This window comes from Vidua macroura, chromosome 11, assembly GCF_024509145.1.
Source record: "Vidua macroura isolate BioBank_ID:100142 chromosome 11, ASM2450914v1, whole genome shotgun sequence".
Classification (NCBI taxonomy): Eukaryota; Metazoa; Chordata; class Aves; order Passeriformes; family Viduidae; genus Vidua; species Vidua macroura.
In genome coordinates, this window is record NC_071581.1 from 12,279,234 (window position 1) to 12,300,343 (window position 21,110).

Consider the following 21,110-nt stretch of genomic DNA (forward strand, 5'->3'; position numbering starts at 1 on the left):
AAACAGTTATTAAAATTCTAATTGAAGAATGATATGCTTGGCTTTCCCAAAACTGCATATACTGTTTTTGTTTTTTTTTTTTTTCTACCAAACCATAACTGGGCCCTTCATGCCTCTTTAATATTATAGAGGAAGCAAAATTTCCTTCAGCTTTTTTTTTTTTTTTTTTTTTTTTTTTTTGGGAAGGATGTCATCAAACTTCTGTGCTAAAAAGTCACTGGCTAGCAGTCAGGATTTTTTTAAGATTTTTTTAAGACATTTTAAGATCTGTGTCTGCCAACTAATCATGTTATATTTTACGAAAAAAAAATTTCTTTAATATTCTTTCTATACACTGAAAAGTATTTTTTTTATTGTAATCTTTAATGTATGGACCAAACCTTTAGTTAATGTTAACTGGACCACTTTCAGATTTCTGTAGCTGTTCAGTTTTCTCTTGCAGGAAAGGGAGTGTTAGGTGACAGCTTTGGGCAGTTTTCTTTATTCTATCACCTTGGTAGGTTGTCTTTGCATCTTCAGAGCTGAGCAAGGATAAACAAATCTTTGTGGTACAAATAATGATTAAAGCAGCTTTGAACTCAGTGTGAAACATAACTACCACAACAAAGATAAATCTGGAATTCTAAAGACCAGAACTATGGATTACTCTTAAAGAAAAGCAGCATCTTTGCTAACGGAGCTGTCTGGTGAAGGATGAGAGGCTGTGATTCCTTGTGTGCCACCCTCTCATTCCAAAGCTACTGGGCTGCATTCTAGCAATGTTATTACTGCAAGCTTTTTTCCATCTTCTGTAACTGAAACAATTTGAAACCCACAGTGTTAATCACAATAAGCCAGAGTTGGTGCATATTTGGCTGGAATTTTTAATGTTTGTTATACATGTACACCATGTAAGAAACAGGGAAAAAAAAGAGTTGAGTTTTGCACCTCTCTGGGTTTGAAGAGAGTAGCTCAGGTCACAAATGGATGTGGAATAGAAATAAACAGCTGGGTATATTTAGAAATAAACAGTGAGGGTGTGTTTAGAAATGACCAACTTTGGTAACTGTCTCCTTTTCTATGGGACTGTTCAGGTACAGCTGGATTCTTGCATTACCCCATTCCTGCCCCGGATAAGGACCGTGGATGTTTATGATGCCATATGTTTTTATCTTGCAGGTTGAATTTGAGTGGCTTAGGCAGTTTTGGTTCCAAGGCAAGAGGTATTTGAAGTGCACTGATTGGTGGCTTAAGCCTATGGCTAAATTGGAAGAATTTTGGAGAAAACTGGAGATTATGGTAAGTACTAGTTTTAAAGTCTAAAGCCTCTAGGGCCTAATTTTGAGAGCACTCACAATTATGTTTTTAATTGTACTGTCATAATAGATTTTAGACTTTATTCAGAACATATGAGAAGCAGAATCAATGTCAGCCTTTCACTGTCTCCTCTTACTTTTATCCCCCAGTAGCCAGAAAAAATGTGAGCAAAATCAGATCCAAAACCCCAGGATTTTAGTTAGTTCTTGACTTTGCTTGTTTTTAAAGTTTGAAAGCCTCATAAAAGCTTCCTATGAGCCTTTTAGAGCCTCACAAGATGACAGCCAAATATTACACCACACAAATACTGTGCATTGTCAACTTTTGTGTACAGCACCCTGACAGACACCTCTGCTCATGACAACAGTGGTGCACGTGTCTGAGGAAAGCTGAGAACAAAATTGGTGATCTGGAAGTGCAACTGTCTGTGGTCCACCCGCACACTTAAACCAAAGCCAGAACCTGCAAGAGGGGATTATTTCAAGAATGAATGTAATAATGATTTCTGGGTACTTCAAAGTACATTGTGCGTTTCTTGAAAAGGGATCCAGTGCCGATCACTGTTATCCTGTTGCTGCTGCTGTCCATGTAGAGCCTCAGGTGAGAGCCTGTGCTGTCAGAGTTTCAGAGCAGTTGCCAGCGTGCCTGTTTCTGTGTTTGCACTCAGAAGGGGCTGTGCTGGCAAACCCATTGTCCTCCTCTCCATCCAGCTGCATCAGAAGCTGCTTCTCGGTCATTTCTGCTGGCCACAGCATAAATTAGCCTCAACTTGCCTGTACTGGTTGGAAGAGTTTGTGCTGTAGCTGAGGATGCTGGGTACCATTTGTGTCAGGGCTGTGTTTGAGGTGCAACAAGAACCTTGAATCTGACAGGAAATGCTGTGACTCAGCTGCCCCAGCAGTGGCTGGTTCAGACTCGGAAAACACGCCTGGAAAAGTGGACATTTCAGTTGTGGAATCAGTTGCCACAAGAAATCAGTGAACACTGAATTTTCCTACAAAAGGAGAGAAAATATAACTTGCTTATGTGTTTGGGGTATTTTTTCCCTTTTTTTTTTTTTTTGGTGTTCTTATGTGCTCACATTCTTCAACGACCCTTATAATTTAAAAAAAATCTTTTGGTTTGTTTTTCTTTCAAATGACAACTTATTCTCTTACTAACACAGGCTTAGATGAGGTATAGACAAGAATGTTTGATATTTTATATCCATTGTGTGTTGAAAACATGGAAAAACAGCAAACTCTGGAACTCTCAAGGGTTAGGTTTTCTGCAATTGGTGTGACATTGCCATGTGTCTCTAATTAGAAACATGGTGGCGTCAGTGTATCTCCTTTCAACAGGCCTCGGGATGATATTTATCAGCAAACCGAAGCTTGGGCCAAGACAGAAGCTGCTTCTAATTTATATTTTAAGGATGGCTTTAATGTTTTATGACTTATAACATATTAATCACAATTAATTTCAGCTATTGGAGGAGACAGAGGAGAACGTTAATTGGGAATGTCTGTTTTGTCGAGTCTCTAAGAGAACCCGGCGCTCGCTGCGCTCGGGCCTTGCCGCTGGGGCGGTTTGAGCTGCGGCGCCGGCGGGGCGCCGGCAGGGGGCAGTGTTGAGCCGCGGTTGCCCCGCGCCGCCATCCCCCCTCCTGCGGGTTAACCAATTCAACAGCAATTTAACGTAAAAAGTGCCGTGTTTGGTGCGTGCTCAGCTTCCGCAGCTAAGTTAAATCAAAAGGGTATTTTTGAAGGTACCCAGTAGTCTGCAGTCGATGGGTGTTTTTGTTTTTTGTTTTTTCTTTTTTTTCCCTCCAAGTTTGTAACTTTAGCTGGATGATTCTTAAAAAAGTAAAAAGAGAGAGAGAGTAAGATAAAATGCTTAAAGTAAAATGTCTTAGAATATTTGTCTTGTTTCGGAAGGATTTTGATGCTTAAAAGGAATTATTTCTTAAAAGAAAAAACATTTAAGCATGTATTTTTCCTTTGTGTGTGAGATGAGCAACTGTTGACGTAGCTTTTTTATACATGTGTTTAGAGTGATACAAAAGTCAGTCTCAGGACCTTCTGTGGTTCATTTTCCACTTTCCTCCTTGTTTAATAAAGCAGCTATAAAGTAGAAAAGAAAGTTTCAAAAATTATCTCTGATTCTGCTAATTGTAATTACTCTTCTGTCACGGCAGAGTGATATTACAGGAAGTTTAGCCCACTGTCTTCAAACCTGTGGGCTTTATTAAATATTTTTGTGCATTATAGCAAGCACACAATTTTATCATAATGTTTATTCCTGGCATTTCTTTCCCTGAGGATAGTTTTACTTAGAGCTCAGTCTTGTGATGTAAATGTTAAACCTTTCATTTGAATGACATTCTGATAAAACATCACATTTCCCACAATATTACCTCATGAATTTATGAGCCATTAAATCTGAAGCAGTTTAACCAATCTTCCTTTTTTTCTCCCCCTCCCTTGAAAATATGAAGGCTATTCATATGTTGGAGGGTTTTTTTTTAAAAGTCATCCAAGATTAACACGTTATCGCCTGCAACATCAGGATAAATGCTTGCAGAATTCAAAGGGAGAGTTACCATTTGAAAAAAGACCGTACAGGCTTTGCTTTCTGGGTAAAGAGAAGTCTGAAAAGCTGAAATCTCATGTGATGTGAGCAAGTCTTGCTGTAGCTGTTCTGAGATTCAGTGGAGAGACAATTTGTCTCTCAGGGTCTGATATCATGCAAACCTTGCAATCTGACATTTATTTTAGCTATGAAAATCTGTAACCATCACACCAAAACTGTAAGAGCTGCAGAAGTCCAACAGTCTTTTTTTTTTGTTAGTTTGTTTTAGGTTGATTCACATGAGAAAAGTAAAATGTAAATCAATGAAATGATTTTTATTTGTGGACTGAAAAGTAAACATATATGGCTACACTTGCATGTTGAATTTTTGAAGGCTTTTTAAAACATATCTAGTGTTCCTTAAGAAACAAAAAAGGGCCTTACAGTGCTATATGGTGTGAACTGTATTTCCTGCTTTGACAGTCCATTTAGCAATGTAGCAATGTATTTATATGGCAGTTGGCCTTAATAACCTTTATTGACTTTAGTGGGAAAGAGCCAAGACTGGCATTATTAAAATGTATCAATTTCATTGCAGTATAAAATCACAACATATATAATTATGTTTGGTAGGCTAGGCTCCATTTAATCCCACCTATTTATGCAGGAATTTAGCAGGATGAAAGAAAGCATGGAACTGAAATGTAGAGAAAATTGTGAGTGACTTGGAGTTGCATTTAACAGCACAACTGCTTCACTGCCTACAGTGAAGGGACTACTTAAAGGAATGAAACATAGATCTTGAGGAAGTAATTTCTTAATGGGATAACTGAAACACAAGTAGTTGTTACACCATTTGTTTCATTTTCTGGCGTCTTAAAACAGCTGATGATAATGAAATGCAGCACACCTTTTAATTTGTAGTAGTGCAAAAGCAGAAGTGTGCACACTTGGTGGAAGCAGAATTATCAAAGTGGCATTTCATGCAGGCTGGTATGTTTCTGCATGACTTTCATCTTGATTTGTAAAACTTTTAAAAAACTGTCTTTAGACTCATTATTACTGTTATTCTTATTAACAGGTTTTTTATCAGTTTACACAACTGACTTGAAATCAGAGAGCAAGGCTATTTCATTGTAAAATTATTTTTCTTTCCTTTTTGAGGTCTGTTTCATTATTTGCTCCTATTGCTATATATGAAGTATGTTATAGTTTTAGCTATAAGCCACTATTGTCAAGGGCTTACAGCCTGATAGTTAGAATTGAGTCTACACTGAAACTTGAGCTACAAAATCTCAGCCCAGAGCCATTTTTTTTTCTCCCAAATTAAAGCAAGGGTTTAAATATGTATTTAAATCAAGAGCATTTCAGTTCCCGGATAACCATGAAAAGCTCTAAGAAAAAAATATGCTTTTACAAGGAATTCTCCTAGCTTTTGTAGACTTTGGCACTTTAAACAACTAACCAATTATTTTAAAAAAATAGATAATGGGATCACAAACAGGCTGGTTGGTTGTTTAGCTTCTTTCAGAAATTGCATAGCAACTTAACTGACACTTGAATTGGTTTGACCTTGTCAGCCAAAATTCCAGGAACTCTGAGGTATTATTTTAATTTCTCTTCTGGTTTTCCCGTGGTGCTCAGATATTGCAGTGTCACACTTTATTGGAGGGCCATGTGGCGATGGGTGATCGGATTTGCCTAATGAGCTGTGAAATTCAGGAGCAACATGGCAGCTCGAAAACCCAAATTTTACCCATGTTTATTGTCTTTTGGGGCTCTCCTTATCTGTTTAGGCCAGAGACTTTAAATAAATGTATTTTTGGCAGATTATATTTTATGTACACTGGAAGTCAGTTGTTTCTGGAAATGTATCTTTTATCTTAAACAACAACAACAAAACTTGATCCTGGAGACTTTTTTTTCTTTTTTTTTTTTCTTTTTTTTTTGGCAATAATTTCTTTGACCCTAATATTTTTAGCTGTCAGAAATGGGAGAAAGGATTGAGCATTGTCTGTAGTAGAATCACAATGAAACTGTAAAAAGAAAAAAAAAAAAGTAAAGTTGTATTGCACATCTTTGAGGCAAAAAATTATTTACAATTCTGAGGGAATTCAGACTTAAGCTTCCAAAACAACATGTGTGCTGAAATCACAAAAGACTGTGTTTATGATTCTCTTTGAAGTGTTTCTGCAACAGGATAAGGAAAATTTTAGAAACTGTCTGATAGTGTTCAGGGTAAATACTTAAACCCCTTTAGAGAATTTCACACACAGATACTGTGCAGCAGAAAAAAGGATACTTATGTTTCCTAAAGCTGCTACAGCCTACAGCTTTGTACTTAAAGACAGAGGTGTTGAATAGAATTCTTCTGAGGATACATCCAGTGACAATATCTCCAGGAACATCAGAGCAAACCAGTGGATAGCACTTTCTATTTTTAACCCTTCCGTGAGCTGGTTGAGATCTGAGCTGTGTTGATATGAACCACTGTAACATTTCTGTTAGAAACTGGAATTGTTCAAAGGGCAGCCTCCCCACTCGACAGCATTCTGGGAAAATCACACTGACAACATTAAGGTTGTAATGTACACTGGCGTGAGCCAGGAGAAGTTTAGGACCATTCATGTCCTGTGGGACAGGGAGCTGCATTTCTGATGGCCCAGGTGGAGGACCAGGGGTGGGCTGTGTGGCTGTGCCTGTGGTGTGGTCCTCTGCCTTCCCTCCAGGTGGATTTGCACCTGAGTTGCAAATTTGACATTTGTAGGTGTTCTTGTGCACACAACCGGATCTTGGTGAGCTGCAGTTTTGGATAATTAGAATTCTGTTGTCTTGTGCTTTACCCTTTCAGTAACTGGGTTTCTTTCTGTGATCCTCACTATTTTTATACTCTTAGATGTATGCAATCGTGTGTTCTAAATACCTGCACTTGCGTGCAAAATGCCATCAGTTCTGTGCTAGAGTTTAAAGCATAAATGCACATACCATAATCTGCAGAAATCAAATTTGTTCTTCCAAAACCTTGGATGGGTATACACTAGAATAACAAAAGATCTTTGTATTAATAGTGTGTTTATTGAGGCTTATTATTTGCTATGGAAATGATGTTGTAGTACTGAGCTATTGTTTTACCAGTCTCTCTATTCTTTGCAAAGTCTTCCACAAGGGCATGAGTGACAGGATGAGGGGGAATGGTTTTAAACTGATGGGGGGCAGTTTAGTTTGGATATTAGGAAGAAATTGTTTACTGTGAGGCTGTCAAGGCCCTGGCACAGGGTGCCCAGAGAAGCTGTGGCTGCCCCATCCCTGGAAGTGTTCAGGGCCAGGTTGGACAGGGCTTGGAGCAACCTGGGATTGTTCCTGCCCATAGTAGGGGGGATTGGAACTAAATTGTCTTTAAGGTACCTTCCAACCCAGAAGATTCTATGATATGCTTTAATGTTCTCAGAAATCTATTTCCTAGTAGAAAATCTTAATAAAAGACTGTATTTGCAGACTGGGAATAATATTTCTTGAAAAGAAATTCATCTGTATTTTTAGAATTTGTTATATGCTATATGGAAATTTATTAATTATTACCAATATTTAAAACTATTTCTAGTTCTTATTTATTCAATCCTAGAAGTGATCAGATACAGAGCTTATGGATTTGTATTTGTGTATATATGTTTATGGACACGCTACACAGAAAAAAAAGGATTTGGTTTGATGTTAAAACTGTGAATTACAGTGGTTTGGCAGGAATAATTTGTACTGTGATTGTTATAAACTAGGGTAAGTTGTGATTTTGAATGAAAGTGAAAGCAAATGGCAGTATGACTAAAATGTCACCATCTACATTGCTGTATTTTTTAAAATACAGCTAGTGTTGCTAAATGTGGTTTTATTGCTTTTGTATTTTAGTGGCTCTGTAACCACTATAAAATAGAACACAGCTGCTTTACTTTCCAAATGGCTTTGGTAGGCGAAGGAGGTGACGTCTTCTGAAAAGCTGCTGTTGCTGCATTGATACCTCTTCTTTCCTATCTGATCATCAGTCCTTCTAATTCCTAACAAGATCATGGGTGAATAGTATTTTTGTAATGTGTTCTTTAACAGTTACTTCATCTTTGCTCAGAATTGCAGCTTTCATTTTGTACATAAAGAAATATAAGTTGGCTTCAGAAGTTGCTATGGAGAGCATTATGCCCTGACGAATTAGGTGCTGATTCTTTTACTGACCCTCTGTTTAACTTGTGCAAGCACTTAGGTGTGGTTTTCAAAATCAGTCTGGCAATCAAAACTTTGAGGTCTAACTTTGGTTTTAGATTGCAGACAATTTCTGATCTTAAATTCCTCCTCAATTAAATGAGGCTATGATTTTTTTCTGTATCTGACAATTACTTATTGGCTATGTCCTAGGGAGAGAACATCCTGCATTTGAAGGAAACCAACAAATTTCTGCCTCCCCTATCATGACTGGAAAGTGTAGATGGGGCCACATAGGAACTTTAATTTTTATTTTAAGATGGGAAAATTCTGTTTAAGAAAGAGCTTACTGTGTTTTGGCTGACCCTGACTGTCTCCTGGCAGTTCCCAGGTCTCATTCTCAGGAGCTTTTGTGTGAATCTTTTTTGCACTTTCTGTTTGTCACCACACATGCTTCTGCTTAATGATCTTGAAGCAGTAGATATAATCATGTTTACTATTCTGCAGTAGGAAGATAATTACTGGCTTTTCTCAAATGTTACAAGTGAACATCAGATTTTGGCAGTTTTCCTTGGACTGCTAGTCAGTCTGAAGTCTATATAATTTTCACAACAGAGGCATTAATATAAAGTTTAAATGTAGCAAATATTTTAAATTATTCCAGTAAAATAATGTGGTTGTTTCTCACAATCAGAGTAGTTTTCACAGGACTCAATTTGAATTTCTGTAATAGAGTAGAACAATGAAGGGGATGGTGAAACAGGCCGGATTGTTGCTGGGGGACAGGGCTGGCAGCAGTGGAGCTGTGCTGGAGATGAATCCAGCTCTGTGCTTAGCATGCAATGATCCACAAAGTGCACTGTTAATAGCTGGGAACAGTGCATCAGTTCATGTTGTCTAGCTGCCTAGGGATCAATATCATTGTATAATAAACTGAAGTGATTATTTTTATGTGTCTGTATATATACGTATGCATATACACACTGCTAATAATTACATTTTAGCTCCATCTTCAAGCTGTGTCCTACATGCTAATGGATTAGAGCTTCACCAGCTAGCTAGAAGGTCAATTGTTTTGTGATGTTGTGGTGGGACTCAGCTTGGATAACTGAATTATAAGACTTTTTTACATGGTAGAGTAAGTTAACTCATTGTGATCCTTTTGGTTTCCTTCTGTCCAATGTCATGCTTCCATTTCATGAAATAGAAGTTTTTGTGCTGAAATCATTTGCAGTAGTAGGACCACAGAATTCACTCTTTTGCTCAGAAGTAATGATTGGTTGTGTTGCTGATGGATGATAGAAATTATTTTAAGATTAGTCTGTACAAACCAGTTGATGCTGATGCTGTGTAGTACCACACAGAGGTGCTCTTCAGGCTTCCATGAGGTGATAGAAAATCTGAAAATCAGCAGAGCCTTACATTTCTTCATGTCTTCTCTTATGGGCAAGAGGAAAGAGCACAATGGTGTTTCATGTCCAGTGATAATACATCTATCCCCAGGAAGCAGGGCTGAGGCAAGATGACAGTACTTCTGTATTAAATTTATGTTGAAGCTCAAAGAAAAGACCAATATAAATCCTGACTAGGTCCTAGTCCAAAATGTTATGATGCTTTTGAAAGGATTAAAAAAACCCCCAGAATTAAGATTATTAATATTTCTCACTTTCAGAAGTCTTCTCCTGTAGGTTTTTTCTTCATTAATGCACCCTTACAGGAAATGGCATTGTCTCTAAGATGAAGGACAGCACAAAAAGCAGAGGTTGCCATGCAGGTGCACTGGTACAGACAAGGCTCTTCAAACCATTTTTCCATTACTGATCATTTGTTGGTTTCCATGTCCAACGTACTTGATACACATATTTATATATTATTTATACATTCATGGGTCAATTCCACTGGTGATTGTTATGCTAAAGGAATTGTGAATTTGCAATAATTACTGGGGAGAGGAAAAGATGGGTAAGATAACAGATGAACCAGACTTGAAAACTCTTAGAATTTGTGGAGATGTTGAACAAAATAAAAAAAGTCTTTAAGAAATTTCTTTAAGAAATCCTAATGTTAAAAAACTTGATAACAGGGCTGTTTTCTCAAGATTTTTCTCTGCTTTTCCTCTTCTACATTTTCTTCTTTAATGTAAAATACTGTAATTGAATCACAGCATTAGCTGGCTTTTCCCAACAAAACAGCAGATTTAGGCTCTTTGCTGCTAGTTTCAAAAGTAATATGTATGGAGAGAGAGTGTGAAGACAAAAATTGAGCACATAGATGTATAATCCCAAAGGAATAAACTGACTTCTACTAGACAAGCTGAAAGCTGATTAAAATATTTTTCATCCTTTGGGTATGCAACAGCTTTTGATGATGGAGAGTGTATTAATATTCAGCTTAGCTGCTTGTCGACACTGCAGACAGGTCCCAGGAAAGACTCTGATACTGACCAGGTTTTCTCACTCTGCCAGAAATCTTTATGAGACACAGAGCAGCAGCCTTGTACCAGGAAAAGCCAAGATAAGAATACTGCTATGTCTTTATTTTAGAAATTGCTTTTATAGATTTTAAAAGGATTGAAATTTTTTAAGAATTCTTTTAACAATATAAACGCATTTCAATAGAACAAAGGAAAAAGGTTATTCTTAATTATTTTAAAATAAAGCTGCTGTAATCTATTCAATTTTCAATTTGTCTGAGTTGTTTGTTAACTTACAAAGATCCAAGTAATAATATCAATGATCAGGATTTTTGGAGAATGTGTTCCTACTTAAATTATTTTATAACAGTCAGATCTGAGGTGGTGGGGTACTGTTCTCTTAACTTTGTCTATTCCCTTGTAATGTAATACCTACCTTCCAGACAAGAATGAGATGTAAACAGCTGCTTTATCAGCTGATACTTCTTCTGTTCTTTTGTTGGCATGCTGACATATAGGGTGTTTGCTTTTTCCCCTTCCACAGTGACTAAATATATACAGTATCTCTGGAAAACATGTCATACGCTGTGTGAGGTGCCTTTAGGCTGGCTACAGGGCTAAATACTTCCTGTAGTAGGTGAAAGAGCATGGCTTAATCAGCTTAGTTAACTTAATTAAGCTGTGCTTTTTCTTATGGTACAGCTTTAAAGTGTATTTCATTTAGAAACTGTATTTCATAGTTGTGGACTGACACAAGGTTGGAGAAATTCTGGGAGATTTTTATAGTGGGCTTGAAAAAGATAAGATTTGCTAGTTATTCTGCAATGGGAGGAAGTGAACTAAAGGAGTGTGGCCTTTTTTCTGAAGATTTAAAGGGGAAATTCTAATGCAGTTTAGATTGTAAAGCCTTCTCAAACTGAGAAAGTAAATTCTTCCCTTTATCCCCATCTAAGTTTAAGATTTTTATACATGGCAAGAGCTGTCCATTTTCATCCCAACCTTGGCTTGCCTGCTTGTAGATGTGTCACCAGATTCCATGACTTTACATTCTTTTATTGTTCTTTGGAAGAAGTCAACTAAGGAAACATGATTGTGAGAATGTGGATCTTTTCTCCACTGATCTTTGAGTCTCAGCAGAAAATACTATTACAAATAAATTTGAACTTAGTTGTTCTTTCTTGGGATGAGTTGCTCTTTCTATTCTTCATGAGATACTCCATGTTGAGGAAAAGGTCTGATTTTCCTCTTGGGCAAATGCTGGGGTCCTAGAGGAACCCTCCTGTGTGGATAGAGGAGATTGATTGGCAAGGCACAGGCACAGCTGGAAACAGTAACTTCTGAGTGAGTTCTACTCACCATCTCATTTGTTTCATCTGGCTTCTTAATGCTACTTGTTTAATTACCTGTACAGGTTTCTGAAGGACTAAGGGGTGAGGAAGAAGCAGTCAGGGAAGCAGTTGCAGCTGGCCAAGGGGAGGGTGGCAGCAGGTGCCTGTGCAAATACGGGGAGGGCTGGGAGCCTTCCCCTGGCACAGTGGCAGGACTGAGGGCAAGGTGAGTGAGGACTCCTGGAACACAGCTTTGGAGTCAGTGCAGAACTGCTTCCAAACTTGAAACGGGTGTGTGGGTGAAGTGGGCCTTTGGGTACAGTGGGAACAGAGAACAAGCTTGGCAGGAAGAGCTTTGGAGGTTGAGAAAAAGTAGGACAGGTTGGCAAAGGCTCTCAGGCAAAAAGGAATGGTGTGGTTGGAGAGAAAATAGGATGGAGAGGCTTTGCAAGTGGGAAGTGGTTATGGGGAAGATGGCAGACGATAATGGTGTAGCTGTGTGTCTCCTTCAAAGCCAAATATTGTGGGTAGTGATTTCTTTGATTTTTTTTTTACCCATCCCATGAAAAACCTAGCATTTTGGTAGAACTCTCTTAATTGATACCTCTGTGCTGTAATAATACTACATTTAAAATAAGAGAGAAATAATCTTTATTTAAGCAAAAAATAATTATGTTGAATGCAGAAAACTATTTAAAGTATGTTGGAAAGTATTTGCTTTTGATTCCACATACATAAAATTATTCAGAAAAAACCAAGGAGATTATATATGCATAGATTTTTTTTTTTTTTAATTTAAAAAATGTCTATAATGGTTAAGGCTTGTGAAATTTTTTGTGTGCTTATATGGCACATGGATGCATATATATATATCTATGTATATACAGCCATGTGCACACATGGAGGGTAAAAGATTTGGCTATTTAAGTACTAAGCTGCTCTCCATAATGCCTGAAGTTGCAGAATCTCTCTTAACTGATACAATGTGTTAAGTTTCTCATATTAGTACTTCTCATCCCACTGCTTGGGCACAGTTCTATTATAGACTTCAGTGTTTCTTGATTATATGGGGTGTTATAATTTCCTGATGACTGGTTATGTTATTTATAATACAGAGGGTGTTAATCCTTTGGTGATTAACACTCTATTTGAATTACCAGAGGTCAAAGGTACATTCTTTTATTTGGGGTTTGAGTTTTTTCAGTGTTTTTTCCTTTGTTTGTTTTTTTGTTTTGTTTTGTTTTTTTTTTTTTTTTTCCCCTAAAGGTTGTTTCATTCTCTGTTTTACCTGAAAATCATTTTGAGACAATTTGGGGTGAGGAGAGAAGAAGAGAAGAAGAGCATGCTGCTTCTTTAGGGACCCAAGTCTGTTGGAGCTGTAGGCATTAGAACATAAGTTCTCTTTGCACTGAACGGCTCCTCCAGAAATCCTCCATTTAAAAATAATGAAAATCTCACAACCAAAAAAAAAAAAAATCATAATAAAAAGCACATGGGAAAAGATATTCCCTACTTAAGCCTGTGAAAAAGTAGATACCTACCTGTGTCTCATTCTAAGCCTTTTTAGAAAGACCTATTAAAGATTATAAATGTGTGTGCATATATATATATATATTTGTGTATGTATACATATAAACACACACTTTATAAGGTATAAATATATACGGCTGTCATTTCAGGTGATGTGGAGATATTGCAGAGATTCTTGTCCAGCTGCCAGCTGTATCCCAGTCATTGTGGTTTCAGAATTGAGGAGCTATACTAAAATCCTTCAGTTCTTTCAAAGGCTCTGGCTGTGCAGGAGTTACCCTTGCCCTAATATTTCAGTCTTTTCTCGAAGTACTGTGGGGTTTTTTGTGTTTTTCTCAGCTGTGTTCTTTAAAGTGCTGGAGCTGACTGAGAGGGAAGCACCAAAGGATTTTTGCTGTTTTGTTTTTCACACATTTCTGGGGTTGTATAACCATTCCCACAACTCCAGCAGAATTCAGTTATGTGGCCAGGTTTGCTGAGTTGCTGTATCCATCTGCAAAGTCTTTACAGTGGCCAACAGTCATTGCCAGTGTACACCAAAGTGCTGTGACACTGGCTTTGCTCCCTTCTGTAAAGGTGACCATAGCACATTCCTTGACTGCAAATCTGAGGTACATGTTCCACCTGGAGATTTCTTCAGGCTGTGGTCGTTCCATCTACTCCAAATCTGGCAAAGTGTGGGCATGATGTTCCTGCAAGAGTTCCCTCACTGGTGTTTTTCCACTCCAAAACCTCTCTGGTAGTACCTGAAACTGTGGCAAGCCAGTTAGAGGAGAATTATGTTGGTGCAGCATAGCCCTCTGCAGCGTTTAGGACTTGCATGTAAACGAAGGAGATGGTCAAAGAGCAAAGGAAGCCGTAAATAAAGTTAGGAAGCCAAAACCAGAAGGAGAGTGGCTCGTCTGGCTGGGACAGTGCTTTGAGCTTATAGATTGTTCTCAGCTCAAATGATGCCAACCTTCGAATCTGTATCAGGGTATGATAAGCTTCCCTCTGCCTTTTCCAGTAGAGGAATAACTGCTCCTGACTTGCTGCTTTAGGAAAATTCAGCATCGGACTAGTCTGAACAAATGTTAACAGTGTTTGCAGAGCTGGGACATGAGTTCACTGGTGTAAAAAAGCTCTGTTTTAACTCAGTTACCAGAATGGGCTTAAAGTCTGAACTGCTGAATGAAGTCCTGCAGTCTGCCAGAAAAATGAAACATACCGTAGTGATTCTTAAACGTTTAACTACATACCAAACCTGTGGGTGTTTTAATGCTGCTCTACAGCAGATGGGATGATGGTTAAATGAGTGGAAGCACAGTGGCCAGTTGCTGCTGTCTGGCCACTCATTTGATGATTGCTTCACTGTCTGTGTGTGCTGGATTTCTCTCTGCTTTGCTGCCTGGTGTTTTGCTCTGAGCTCAGTGAGGTGCTAAGATTAGCTGGTTTGCTTTTGTCATAATCTTTCATGTTTGCTGTGACGGATAGGTGAGAAAGTGGTATTTGTTCTGCTCCAGCATGCAAGGAATCCAGCTCAGACACTGAGGGCAATTAGTTCCTATGTTGTGGGATAAAAAGCAGACATGGTAAAATTTTAGGGGTACTTTTTTCCTGTACATGCTCCAGGGGGAATGCTGCACACTGCACTGTGGCTTCCTACATGATTTCTCTGTTATAAGATTGCTTAAGTGCTGACTGCCATTCAACTGCTGGCCTGTGGTTAGTGGAAATACTAAATATTGCACTGGCTTCGTTCCTTGTACCTTTAATGTTTCACTTCCATTTAATAGTTTCATTTATGCTTAGAAATGTTTTTTTCTTCTACTTTTGTGAGTAGTCTGGCACCACAAAATGTACTGAAAACATTTGAAGTAATTTGGTAGGAGGCAGAATTAAAGGTCAATGTGGTTTTGTGAGCAGAGCAAGAAACTGGGAGGAAATAAGTTGCAGAAAAGAGAATAACAATAATCAAGTGAGAGAAATAGGAATAAATATAATGGAAGTATAGAGAGTCTTGGAAGCGCAAAGGATGCTAAGGTTAAAAGAACTGAAGGTATTAATATGACGATCTGAATTTTCATCTCGTAAACTTGGCTGCAGAATTTAATAGTATCTTGCTCTGGGGCTATTAAATATGTAAACTACCAATATAAATGATACAGTTAGTTAAAAATGTGAGTTCTGTGTGAATATATAATTTCACTTTATATGTCAAAATAGTTTTTTGTGTGCTGACATAGTCCTGAATCAGCTTTCTTGAGGGAGTGGTTATGTTATGGCTTCACAGTAGCAGAACATTGAGCTTGAAAGTCTGCAGATAGAACATTTGTAATAGTGTATATGTGTGAAATTTTAAGTGATGAACTGCCTGATTAAAACCAGAAGATGTTTTTACTGAAAATTGTTACTGGTTTTGTGTAAATCTATTTTTAATACTAAAAAAGAAAAAAAAAAGGCATGGGGGAGAGAAATAAATTATGGGTTGCAAGCAAGACTGAAAGAACAGACAACTAAAGGTTGAGAATAATAACCAGCTTACTAAATAAGATTTACTTCATGAAAGATCAACAAAGTTGTTTGCTGATTTAGCTGGTATAGCTAGAACAATGTACATAGCTGTTTTCATAGTGAAGATTATGTTCTGTACGAACATATAGTACATTAGAATTTTGGTAGTCCTATTTCAAAGTATGCTGAAATATTTTGGATTCCTTCTTAGATTTATCACAAACAGCCATTTATTTTCTTGGGTTGAAGCATAAATATTTGTAGAAGTGCTGTAATCTTTTCTAAAAACAACGATTTGAGAATTTACATAATGGGCTTAAGTAAATAACATGACTTACAAGTAAGGCTATGAATCTGTTGCCTGTGATGCTCTTTCTTGACTTGTTCCATAATCAGAATTTATATAATCCATTACTAGACGTTCAAATTAAAGACATTAATATATGTTATATTGTTACATTACTAGACATTAAAATATGTTTAGAGATTTACTTTAGAAATATTAGTTATATCCTGTTTTCATTTTGCACCTACTTTTGAATGTTTACTTTACATTTTTATACCTACATTTGTACTAACCCAGTCAATAAGCATATATAAACCATGTCAGCTTTTGCTGTTTCATCACATTTTTGCTGTTTAATTGCATTTTTCAAATACATTTTAATTAAAAAATATTTTGCTGCTTATTTGCACCATACATCTCCTAAATCTAAAACACCACTGGGGTCAGAAGATAGCAGATAGACTATCCAGTGTTTGAACTGGTACTCCAGTGCCTGGTTTCCTGAGGATAAATGTGATTGCTCCAATATAAATGTTTTAGATCACAGTGACAGCTGTGGAAATTAAACATAGCCAGCAAAATCTATTTTCTGTCTGGCTAAGTAAAGGAGAGGACAGATGAAAAAATTCCCTGGGTGAATGAATTCTTACAAACAGTGATGAATCTTTTACCTTAGCTATATTACTTTTATTGTATTGGTAGGAAAAAAAAAATCTAACCTCTATTTCTATGTATGTTTTTCATATTCAAGTTTATCATATTAAGGTGAAAAATTTAGACTGTGACCATGTTGTAGCACACATGTCAAACACTTTTCTAGCCATAGGGAAAAGTTAGCCTTTAGGATAGTTTCCAGAGAGTTGCAATGGTTTATGAATGGAATAGTCTTTAAAATTCTGTGAAAATCTGGGGTTTAGGAAGAGGTGAAAAACTTAAAATTTCCCAGGAATTTCCTTTCTCCTAATTGATTATGAGCAGTGTTTTGTTTTCAGAAGCTTTGCCTTATCTTGACTTAGAGTATCTTAAAATTTTGAGTCTACAATTCTGTTTCTTAAACGTAAGTTTTGATACCTGTTGCAGAGGCTACTGTCATGCAGAAAAATGCAGAATTTTCTCATACAGGCTACGTAGCAGGTTGGGCACCGAGGAAGAATAAGAGAGAGATTTCCCTGCCAAACAGTAACCCTTAGAGTCATGTTCATCACTGGTTTATTTTCTGCCTGAGGCATGGTCCTGGCCTCCAGTTCTGGAGGATTCCTTTTCCCTTCCAGTGAAATTGCTCAGCCTTGACCCGTGGTTGGAGTCCACTGTTTGCACTCAAAGACAAAACTGTTCTGCCTTTTCAGGTGCTTCTTTCAGCTGGGGATTGGGTGCTGTTGTTAATAAGCTTACACTCCTCTTCTCTGGGCCAATGCTTTCTTGTTTCCACAACTGCTTCTTAAGTAACTCCCTCTAGCAAAGTATGCTTTGTAGAAACTCACCATTAGAAGCAATTTGATAGTCTTTTTTTGTGAACTATACCAGTCACTGGATATTTCTGTTTGGGCTGAAAAGTCAAAATGAACTATGGAGTACTCAGTTGTTGCAGTGTGATTTAATTTTTTTCTTTGCTGAGGTGGAGGAGTTAATGTAGGTTATAGCTCAGAAGTGAGGCTATGGGGCATTATTTGTATATATATATATATATATTTTTTTTAATTAGTGTATTGTGACCCTTAAGATATACAAGCACTTTTTTTTTTTGATTGGGAAAAAAAGCAGCTCTCTTTAAAAAGTTTATTGCAAAGTAAATGGCTCAAACGGAGCTGCAGTTACTTGAAAGAGACAAATATACATTCATTATTTCCTGAGTATGTTGTTTTTACAGGAAAGCAAAGGAAGCAATGGCTGGGTGTCATTAAGGAGTAGCTCGTGGAAAGCAGTGAAATGAGCAATGAGACTTGTAAAGTGTCATGAAAACTGAAACACCAGGGTACAAAGTACTGCTTATCCTCCCAGATATGGATACCATATGGCAACATGAAGGGAAATAGAGAGTAGGAGACAAGAATCCTATTATTCCTCACACTTTCATTTGCTTGCTATTTGCTTTGGGCAAATGACTTAAGAAGTTGTGGCTGAACCTTCTTCTGGCACAGTATTTATTGACAAGACACCTGTCTTCCCTGTCAGGCTCCTTAAAGTTTCTTTGGTGTAATTCCAGCTTTGGCACTTCTGATTATAAATTTATTGTTGTTTTTCCTCTAGTGTTGAGATAATCTCTTAATGACTGTTCCTAAGTTAAAATTTATATTAATTTTCTGGTAGGATATCCTTTTTTTTCTCTTACAGCATTTCACTTATTTTCCTTAAGAAAGACAGTCTGTTGTGGTGGATTCTTACTGTCCTTGAAATCTCTGCCTCCTCCTTTTTTTCTTTATCTGCAAGTTGCCATTTCTGGACAACTTTCTACATCTCTCTTTTATGTATCTTTAGAATCAAATGGACTGATTGGGAATGCTTGGAAAGATGTGAAAAGGATTTGACTTCTGGAAAGACAGCTATGTGGTCCATGTACCTTTGGAATAGCACAGAGGAGAAGAGTCTTTATCAGCTTTCCAGGGGCTGACACAGCTTTGGCAAGATTCTGTCACCTCCTCCCTCACCCATTTTATCCTTTCCACCTCCTGAGTACACACCTGTCTACCACCCAGTGTTTACTTCATTTATAACAGTTTCATATTTCTCTGAAGTAAACAGATCTTCCTTAAACATTGCTAAACTAGGTCCTACCAATATACAGTACAGTTATCTTCACTGTAATAATTGCTTAAAATGACAATTCTGGCAAGTTTCACCTTTGCTCCTCTGCCTTTGTGTCTGTGAAACTATACTTGAGAATTTCTGATGATGTCCCCCGAAATTAATGGTTGGTAGATAAAACCAAAGCCAAAAGCGTTGCAACATCAGGGAGAGCATTCTTACCCACTCTGTCATTGTTATTTACACTGAAACTATCACCTATTTTGCCTCATACCATCTGAGGGGATCAGTGATGTATTTGGCTTTGCCTTCACCTAAGGCTGTGGAAATGAGCAGCTATTTGACTGTGCTGCAGCAAGAAAATTTGATTTTAAGAGCAGGTTCTTTTGTCATAGCAATGGGTGCTATGTCAAGAAAGAACAAGGAAAGCTGCCCAGAAAGGTTGTATGGGAGGTCAAGAAAATCATGTGAAACTGAACAGATGTTACAAAGGGAGCGCCTGTTGTATAAGGGTTATGCTTTGTGTGTCATATCAGGCTGTTGTGGGCATGTCGTGGTGAAATTACAGATAATAAATTACTACTATTTCGACTGAAGCTATATAACCTAATTCTCCTAATTTTAGCACCACAAGGAAATGCAATTTAGTGCTTCTCTATGCTATGGACTTCAGTGCAAATGTTTGAACTTTCTTGTGGTCTAGGAAAGCTGGCGTTTTAAGAAGTATTTCCATAGGCATAGGTTACCATTACAGCATTATAATGACTTTGCAGTGCTTTGTTCAGTAGAACACTAGGCTGTTTGTTGGGGAAAAATGTCCAAAGGACATCCTAACTTCTGTTCTCTACAGAAGTGTTTGATATGACACAGCATTAAGGGATAGAATCAACCCCATACATTCTCAATTTCAGAAAGAGGGGAAAAAAACTGAAATACGAAGCTATTCCCACTAGAAATGTTGTAAATCTTACAAAATATATAAGCTTTCCTCTTGAACATACATCAAAGGCATAAAACTTGGGAGATTAAAATATGTTTTTAATCTTGGTTTGATGAGCAAAACTTTCACTGTAATATTTATTATGAGAGGCTCTACTTGTGTTGCCTCTTCCCTTTGTTCTGTTTATATATGACTTCCTTTCTTCCAAAAAAAGTAGGAAGTATCATTTTCACAAAGCCAAAGGATATTGCAATGGTTTGTTCATTTAAGCTGAGTTGTAGGCCCACGTGGCAGACACAAACTTTTCTTTTATTGTCCTGGGTCCCAGAGGACAAGCAATGCTTTCTGATGGCTTCCCATGAATGCCTTTCATTTGTGAAGGAGTTTCAGAGGCTTATGCTGACTGTACAAAGATCAAACAGGCAGGGAAATTGTGGTTTTATGAAACTTAGCCAAGATCTTTGTTATTTTCTCAGAAGTTTTTCTTCTCTAACCCTATTTTTTAAGGACAATATTAGGACAATTAGTTTTAGCTACTGATGGGAAAAAAATATTCTCTCATTTTCTCTTTAAAATTTAAGTATTTTCTTGGTTATTAGAAAATTTGTAGGCATGTTTAAAGAAACTACTGACCATAATTGCAGTGTGTCTTCATTGCATTTGGAATCAATGGTATCCAAAATTAAGCTTAAAAAAATGTTGTGGCTGTTTGGTCCTGCAATTTGATCTATTTTGGGCCACTGTGCCTACAGAGTTTTGCTGGAATCACCCAGTTGGGTTTTTTTGTTGGTTTTTTTTTTTTTTTGCCTGGGTACAAAGGTCTGCCAAACAGATTTGATTGTGATTTGACCTGTCAAAGTCTGATTTGTTTCAAGAACAGTGTTTTTTCTCTCAACAGGTTCTCTTAGCATTCATTACAGAGATTTCCTTTTTGCTCAGCTGTTGGCAAGCTTAAATATTGGAAAGAGATGTGCAGACCACAACATCTTTTTAACTGCAGCGATGGCATGTTTTGCCAGCAATACATAATTTTCACTGTGTTACTCATATAAAACCTCATGTTTTTCATAGGAATTCAGTTTTTGTTGAAGGATTACTTTAATAAAACTAAAATGTCCTAAGTTTCTGAAGTGAAACCTGTAGAATCTTTAGGGGTCACACGTAGCTGTAACTTGAACAGCTGTACAACATGCATCCTAGATTGTTTTTAATTGTCTTCCCTTTCTCTAACAGCAGTAATTCTTGTTTATATTGTCAAGAACCTTTCCACTGAGCACAAGAGCACCATACTTTAAGGTCACATGCTTAACCCCACTGCGGGGTTACAATGTAAATGGGCCCCCT

The 21,110-nt window shown here is 37.4% G+C and overlaps 1 protein-coding gene across 7 annotated transcripts in view; it reads left to right on the forward strand.

Moving 5' to 3' along the window:
- FTO (FTO alpha-ketoglutarate dependent dioxygenase) overlaps positions 1-21,110 on the forward strand; it is a 221,981-nt gene that overhangs the window by 62,372 nt on the left and 138,499 nt on the right. For all 7 annotated transcript variants that reach the window (XM_053987132.1, XM_053987138.1, XM_053987136.1 and 4 more), the window contains one exon: positions 1,159-1,278. In XM_053987132.1, coding sequence (XP_053843107.1) covers positions 1,159-1,278 — 120 coding nt within the window. The remainder of the gene's footprint in view (positions 1-1,158; positions 1,279-21,110) is intronic.